This window comes from Otolemur garnettii, unplaced genomic scaffold (assembly GCF_000181295.1).
Source record: "Otolemur garnettii isolate 467f Iridium unplaced genomic scaffold, OtoGar3 scaffold00043, whole genome shotgun sequence".
NCBI lineage: Eukaryota > Metazoa > Chordata > Mammalia > Primates > Galagidae > Otolemur > Otolemur garnettii.
In genome coordinates this window covers 7,349,930-7,357,651 of record NW_003852438.1, presented here as the reverse complement: position 1 = coordinate 7,357,651, position 7,722 = coordinate 7,349,930, and the positions used below count along the sequence as shown (strand labels likewise).

Below are 7,722 nucleotides of genomic sequence, written 5' to 3'. Positions count from 1 at the left end.
AAAAAAAAAAAAACTAGTCTACTCCCAGGGTACCTGAAGCAGGAAGACAGGACAGTCAAGATGGTACCCAGCCCAAAGTCTCAACAGACCTATCAGTACTCTTCTTCTGTTGAGTACACTTCTACTAAGTGAACTGTTTCCACTTAGTATTTTGAGTCCTTTCTCCTTCAGCTTTGTTTGCTGAGGCCCAGCCAGGCCCAGCTTTGTCCTGTGGCTTTGCCTTTCTCCTAAGGCTCTCAAACTTGAAATCCTGTAAACTTTTCCAATTGCCTACAGTACCACATAGTGGAAAGCGGGCAATTGATTTTATTACTTATTTAATTTTTCTTTTTTTTTGAGACAGAATCTCACTGTTGCCCTCGTAGAGTGCTGTGATGTCACAGCTCACAGCAACCTCAAACTCTTGAGCTTAAGCAATTCTCTTGCCTCAGCCTCCCAAGTAGCTAGGACTATAGGCGCTTGCCACAATGCCTGGCTATTTTTTGTTGTTGTAGTTGTCATTGTTGTTGAACCCGCCAGCTCCAGTGTATGTGGCTGGCGCCCTCGCCGCTGAGCTTCAGGTGCTGAGCCAATTTATTTGTTTTTGAGATAGAGCCTCACTGTCATCTTGGGTAGAATGCTCGGGCATCATAGCTCACAGCAACCTGAACTTTTGGGGCTTAAGCAATCCTCTTTTTTTTTTTTTTTAGTTTTTGGCCAGGGCTGGGTTTGAACCTGCCACCTCTGGCATATGGGGCCAGTGCCCTACTCCTTTGAGCCACAGGCACCGCCCTAAGCAATCCTCTTGCTTCAGCCTCCCAAGTAGCTGGGACTACAGGTGTGCACCACCACACCTGGCTAATTTTTCCATTTTTAGTAGACGCAGGATCTTGCTCTTGCTCAGGTTGGTCTTAAACTCCTGAGCTCAGGTGATCCACCTGCTTCAGCCTTCATGAGTGCTCAGATTATAGGTTTGAACCACTGTGCTCAGCCTAGTTGTCTTGTCTTTATTTTTTTCTTTTTTGTAGAGACAGAGTCTCACTTTATCGTCCTCAGTAGAGTGCTGTGGCGTCACACTGCTCACAGCAACCTCCAGCTCCTGGGCTTAGGTGATTCTTTTGCCTCAGCCTCCTGAGTAGCTGGGACTATAGGCACCTGCGGCAACGCCTGGCTATTTTTTTTGTTGCAATTTGGCTGAGGGTGGGTTTGAACCTGCCACCCTCGGTATATGGGGCTGGTGCCCTACCCACTGAGTCGCAGGCACTGCCCGATTGTCTTTTTTTTTTTGAGACAGAGCCTCAAGCTGTCCCCCTGGGCAGAGTGCTGTGGCATTACAGCTCACAGCAACCTCCAACTCCTGGGCTCAAGTGAGTCTCCTGCCTCCGCCTCCCAAGTAGCTGGGACCCCAGGTGCCCACCACAACGCCCGGCTATTTTTTGGTGGGTCCGGGCTAGGGATTCGAACCCGCCACCTTAGGTGTACGTGGCTGGCGCCTTAGCCGGTTGAGCTATAGGCACCGAGCCCCGATTGTCTTTAAATGTTCTCAGATAAACTACATAAAACAAGGTTTAAGTGATGTATCTTTATTATATTAAAGTTAAATGAAAAGGCAACATTTTGTATAAAACACCAGGGAAAATCACATTAAAATATTTATGTTAAGGATTAAATTTAAATTTGGAGTTAGGACAGTCACATGGCTTCTATGAACAATAAGACAGCTGCAAGGGGTTACTGCAGAGAGACAGGCAAGCCATAGGCTACAGGTGCAGCCCCAATAAGATACTTGAGTCGAGGAGCCTGGCGGGCCTGGATGACATAGTCAAGAAGGGGGGCCCCTGGGCCTGCTCCAAGCCACCCCTGCAACAGAGCCTCTGTGTAGCGGTCAATGTCACGGTCAGTCACATCCCAGAGATTACCCAGAAACAAGGGGCTGGGAAAAGAGAAGAAATACAAAGTGAGGGCTCTAAAACAAAATGCACAGGAAATTATATGCAATTATGGCAGTTGTGGGTTAAGTAAAAAGGATGGAACCAGTGAGGGTTAGGGTTAGCCCTTAGTGTCCCAGGATGACAGAAGAGGGCTAAAGGTTGAAGGCCCAGGCATACAAGGTAACCAGGACAGGAGAAAGGTGGGACACAGAGGAAGGATTGAGGAGGTAGAGGCAGTCTTAATCCCCTAAGATGGGTCCCAGACACGGAGCCTCACCAGCCAGCCATGATGTACTTGAGCACAATGCCATTCCCCTCCAGGTTTCCATGCACAGCCAAGGCTGCACTGCTGCAGCCAAACAACAGAGCCACGGCCCGGCAGCTCAGCCGCAGGATGGCCTGCCCATCAAGGAAGCGAGCACCAGCCCCATGTCCTGCATAGCTAAGGCAGAATCAGGAGAGATGAGCCTTGACCCAGCAGTACCAGGCCTCTACCTATTGTCCAGAGGCTCTAAAACTCCAAAACAACCCATGGTGATACCATCCTCAGGACTGCCCCTCTCCCCATATGCTGGCCCAATCACTCACATATATAAGTCATGTTCTGTCAGCGCTGCCTGCACCTGTCTGGGGCTCGGCACCTCCCCAATCACTCCTCTCCAGCCAGCTTCACTGCAGGGAAAAGGGAGAAGAAAGAATAAGGGCCAGGTGTGGTAGCTCACATCTATAATCTCAGCATTTTGGGAGGGTGAGGCAGGAGGATCTCTTGAGGCCAGGAGTTCCAGACCAGGCTAGTAATGTAAGTGAGACCACTATCTCTATGAAAAATAAGAAAAATCAGCTGGGCATGGTGGCATGCAACTATAGTCCTAGATACTTTGGAGGTTGAGGTAGAAAGATTGTTTGAGCCTAGGAGTTCAAGGTTGTAGGCAGCTGTGACTATACCACTGCACTCCATTGCAGCCTGATAGCAGAGTGAAACCCAATCTCAAGAAAAAAAAAAATAGGGAACTACATAGTAGGGGTCATGTGGGAAAGAGGCAGACAAACATTAGATGAACATTAGAACAGTAACTGATTCTGGAGAAAAGGCACAATGTTGCCCTGTATGTTATCTCTAACTTTCCCAATCCACCTTCCTGCCCTAACCCCCCTGACCTGCTAAAAGTAGCTCGAAATTGTTCCTCTGTGCTTGACAGGTTATTGTGAGGGTTCAGAACATAGAAGGTACTTCGTGGGTCCACTCCTTGGCTCAGCACTGATGAGGCCCCAGACTAAGGAGGAAACATTGGTGACTAGGACCCTGGTCCCATTAGGAGGCCCAAGGTCCAACAATTTCAGCCCCTTTCCCAAGATCCTCTCCCATCTTCACAGGTTTCTCTGCCTCTCTTTCTTCAGGCCTCCCCCACTCATCAATCATCCCCTGAACCCAACCTCTTTGATGATGGAGTAGCTGAGTAGGAAGTGGAAGGAGGGCAGTCGGGTGACAGGCAGTGCCCGGAGGCTGGGCATGCTTTCCCATGGCAGCTTCTGCAGGTCCTGGGCAAAAAGTACTCAGAGGTTACTGTCTCCAGGAAAGGGAATGGGAGTGAGCTGGTGACCATCACCTACTTGACATTGCCCCTCTGCCCCAGGTTCTTACCTTGTCTAGCACCAAGACAAGGTGCTTATCACTTGGTACTGTCTGGCCTTTTAGACGTCCTACTGCCTCATCCAGGAGCTCTTGGGCTCTCTCTGGCTGGGTTGGGCACAGCCCATAAGCCAGGGCCTGAATGTCCTGCGGGGTGAGAGTTCTGGCGCCACTGAGTAGGATCTGCAAGGAAACAGCGGTCAATGAGCACCACAATTCCCATCTCTACTCACAGTGGGTAGAGGACAGGATTAAGTCAAGTTTCTTCCCCTTGCCTACTTTCTTAACTCACTTTCAGCAAAGTGGGGTCAGGGTATTTCCAGCCACATTCCTGCAACAATTCTTGGAGGCGGGAGGCCTCCTGGGCAGGGCTGGGCTTCTCACTGGATGGCAGCAGCAGCCCCATCCAGCAGCCCAACACAGACTTCTCTAGGGAAGTGATGAGAACCTGGATACAGAGAGCAGAGCCTTCAGTCAGAGGAGGCTGAGTTTCTTCCACACAGACGCTAATGTTTTGGAGATGAGGAAATGAGTTTTCAGTGTGTATGTTTATCTTAAATATCTTTCTGCCAGTCATAGAAGGCAAAAATGTGGGAACTTGTTTTCATTTTCCAAACTCTGGAGAGTATATATTATATAACCCTATGTTGTGACAAATATGAACAGGTGGGCAATAAAGCCTGGAAACTGATATTTGAGCTTAAATCCCTTTCCTTGGCTGGGGTCAGGCCTATAGTCCCAGCACTTGGGAAGGATCTCTCGAGCCAGGAGTTCATGGCTACAGCGAGATAGAATCTGGCCTGGGCAAAAGACTGAGGGTCTATCTCCACAAAAAAAAAAAAAGAAAAAAGAAAAAAATCCCTTTTCTCCTGTGTATCCTTAAATATTCCATTGCCATACCCTGTTCAAGTTTGGACTCTTATTTAAAGTCCTCCCCAAGTGACATAATTTTTTATTTAGGCCTACTCTTCTAGAAATAGACATAAAGTAGCTCAACACTGACCCAGCACCTCTGATGGACAAGACACTGTCATCCCCTGGGTAACTGCTAGGGCAGCCTGACCATGCCCCATCCTGGGAGCACACACCTCCATCCTATGATCCAGTTCTAGCCGTCCTGTCCACCATTCTCGCTTGTCAGTACAGTTGCTGTTCTCTTTCTGTTCCTTCTGGATGGCATCAAACTCATTTAGCACTGAACTCAGAGGAAGCTGTGGATGTGAGGTTGTGAGATCTGTGCTTGTCCATGTGATCACCATCTCTCCACCCTCCAGCCACAAAAATGTAAGCAGCTTGACCAGAAGCACTGTCTAGCCCAGGAATCTCACCTTGCTCTGGGCAGTGGGGATCTGCACAGTGACTGGGGGACTGTCCTTTTCCAGCCGGGTCAGCAGAAGGGTGTTGCTCACAGTTCCAGGCTGGAGGGTGGCCAGGGCCAACACACACACAGTCACCCCTAAGACACAGGAAACAGCCAGAATATTTCAGTTGTTATAAGGAATTCCCTTTCCTATCGTTGGCACTCAATCCCTAACTATCCCTCAGGACAACTCCAAGAAGTCTTCCCTGGAAACTGGAGTTCCAGGTTCTCCCTCTGGACAGAGACCCTGTCTTGTACTTGTGTCCCTCACAACAACTAACAAAGGGCCTTGCACAGAGCAAGGCCCTTGAATCATCTGTTAATGTGTTCCATGTTAGTGTAGGAAGATCTGATCTGTTTGAACTCAACCCTGAAGAAAGGCACTAAATTAGCTGGTAACTCAAAGTTGAGTTTAAAAAAAAACAAAACTGGCTCAGCACCTGTGGCTCAAGCAGCTAAGGCGCCAGCCACATACACCTAAGGTGGCGGGTTCGAATCCCCAGCCCGGGCCCGCCAAACAACAATGATGGCTGCAACCAAAAAATGGCCAGGCGTTGTGGCGGGTGCCTGTAGTCCCAGCTACTTGGGAGGCTGAGGCAGGAGACTCGCTTGAGCCCAGGAGTTGGAGGTTGCTGTGAGTGTGATGCCATGGCACTCTACCCAGGGGGATAGCTTGAGGCTCCGTCTCAAAAAAAAAAAAAAAAAAAAAAAAAAAAACAAAACTTTCGGGTGGTGCCTGTAGCTCAAAGGAGTAGGGCGCCAGCCCCATATGCCAGAGGTGGTGGGTTCAAGCCCAGCCCCGGCCAAAAATTGCAAAAAAATAAATAATAATAAAATAAAATATTAAAAAAAAAACTTTCTGATTTAGAGAATATCTGATGAGAGAAACAATTATCTGGCAAGAGGTTACTAGGTGAAAAGGCATGACATAAATCTATGTAATTCCCTAAAAGGGCCAGCCAGAAGTCTGCCAGCATACCACTGGGGATCAGAGCCAGGTGCCCCTGAAAGCTCTGCTTCTCAGGTTGGGGGAAGTGGCCAGATCCTGAAGTCCTGAAGGAAAAGAGGCGCTGAATGCTGGCCAGTGGGACATCTCCAGGCCTCTCCTGAAGGTTCAGCCTCTGGAACTGATCTGCCACTTCAAGTGATCCTTGGTGCTTCTGGATCTTGCTGCAGATAATACAGGTAGGGGTGAGTTCCCCTCCTTCACAGTCTGGACCCTCCTTCCAGTCTGCCCCCGCAGGAACTGGGAGGTTGAGGGCACCTACCTGAGCTGTCTGTGGAGGTGGGTGAGTAGTTGATGCCGGCAGGTGATGGAGACAGACTCGGTAATAAGGAAGGCAGTGGCATAGGGATCTCGGTGACCCAGGCACAAGGCCAGGAAGCGGCAGAGGTGGGCATAGAGCCCACTAGGAGGACAGTGTTTGATGCCCCGGAAAGCAATGCTCAGTGAGTCACAGATGGAATCCAAGGTAGCAAGATCTAGGAGGGTTAAGACACTTGCTAAAGATGAATCACTCATTTCCCAGGTGATAGGAACTTTCAAGGAGTCCCCAACTCATCTCCCAAATGGAAAATAGCAGTTACCATTAATGAAGAAGGGCCATGTGCCAAGTGGGAAGCTGTGCATTACAGTCATCAACTCACTCTATCTTCCCCAAACCCCGTTTTACAGAAAAGAAAATGGGAGCTCAGAGAGGGAAAATGACTTGCACACAGCCAACAGTGAGTGCTGGGACTCAGACCCTGGTTCTAAGCTACCAAATCCAGATGGGAGTCCAGTACCATGGACAGAATGGAAAGATGCAAAGACCAAGAGACCTGGAGGCTCGGCCCTCTCTGAGTAACCAAATATCAGGAAGGTTAGCATATTCACCGATGGCTGCAAGGGCTGAGGGGAGCTGAAGCTGAGATCCAAGGCCCCTGTCACTATCCTTATCTGGGCACAGGATGGGCAGCTCCTCCTTGCTGGAATCCCGTCTCAACAGCTCCTGTTCTCCTATGGCTGCATCAGGGCCTGAAGCTGGAGACTTCCTACCTGCAGAGACAGTGAGACTTTTTCATAGCACTCCCTCCTGCCATCCAATTTGTTCTTTCTTCTACAATCTTCTCCCTTGGGATCAGTTAATTCTTATACATTGGCCCCAGGGCATGTCCCTCCCCAGTGAGATGCCTCTCACCCTTCCCATCATACCTGAGACTGAGTCTTCCCCATCAGAGCCCTGGAGGATCTCAAAGCTCAATTCCATCTGGTTTTCAGCCAATTCCTCCTCAGGGATGGTCCTCATGATCTCAGGGCCAAGCCTGGCCAGGCCAGGAGGAGCCCTCTGAGGCCTCTGCTCCTCACAATGTTTTGATGCCACTTTCTTGGTCCTCCGGGTCCTGCCACTCAGGCCAGGGAGCCCAGAAGCAACCACTGCATCAGTCTTCAAGCTCAGGCCCTTTCTAGCTTGGCCCCGGCCCCGAGAAACAGTGCCCTTTCTTTTAGGCTCCTCTGCCAGCAGTGGTGCCTCAGCTGAGACAGGGTCATCTAAGTCACTGTCATCACTAAAGTTCACCTAAGATCAGAGAGAAAGGGAGAAGTGCCAAGGGGCATCAATGACAAGACACCTTCTGACAGCAGGTGGCGCCGTGCAGGCCACAGCAGGCACTCAGTCAGGGGCAGTGACTCTTGCTTGTGTGTGAAAGGAGGGAGAGGAGGGAACTGAAGATAAGAAGGAAGGATGTTACTTCTGAGGTTTACCTTATAGGGGTACAGGTGAATCTTTCTAAGAGTAGAATGTGAATGTTTTAAAGCAATAACTGAGAAAATGACATGAAGG

General features: G+C 49.5%; 1 protein-coding gene across 1 annotated transcript in view; it reads right to left on the bottom strand.

Moving 5' to 3' along the window:
• Nucleotides 1-1,546: 1,546 nt before the first annotated feature.
• The window catches only part of ESPL1 (extra spindle pole bodies like 1, separase), a 27,671-nt gene continuing 21,495 nt past the window's right edge, over nt 1,547-7,722 (bottom strand). The window contains exons 19-31 of the mRNA XM_012805529.2: nt 7,095-7,458; nt 6,777-6,938; nt 6,169-6,382; nt 5,880-6,070; nt 4,869-4,996; nt 4,629-4,751; nt 3,833-3,988; nt 3,553-3,723; nt 3,345-3,449; nt 3,069-3,184; nt 2,499-2,582; nt 2,188-2,352; nt 1,547-1,912 (exon numbers count right to left, since the gene is read on the bottom strand). Of these exons, the coding sequence (XP_012660983.1) occupies nt 1,711-1,912; nt 2,188-2,352; nt 2,499-2,582; nt 3,069-3,184; nt 3,345-3,449; nt 3,553-3,723; nt 3,833-3,988; nt 4,629-4,751; nt 4,869-4,996; nt 5,880-6,070; nt 6,169-6,382; nt 6,777-6,938; nt 7,095-7,458 (2,181 nt within the window). The 3' untranslated portion in view covers nt 1,547-1,710. The remainder of the gene's footprint in view (nt 1,913-2,187; nt 2,353-2,498; nt 2,583-3,068; nt 3,185-3,344; nt 3,450-3,552; nt 3,724-3,832; nt 3,989-4,628; nt 4,752-4,868; nt 4,997-5,879; nt 6,071-6,168; nt 6,383-6,776; nt 6,939-7,094; nt 7,459-7,722) is intronic.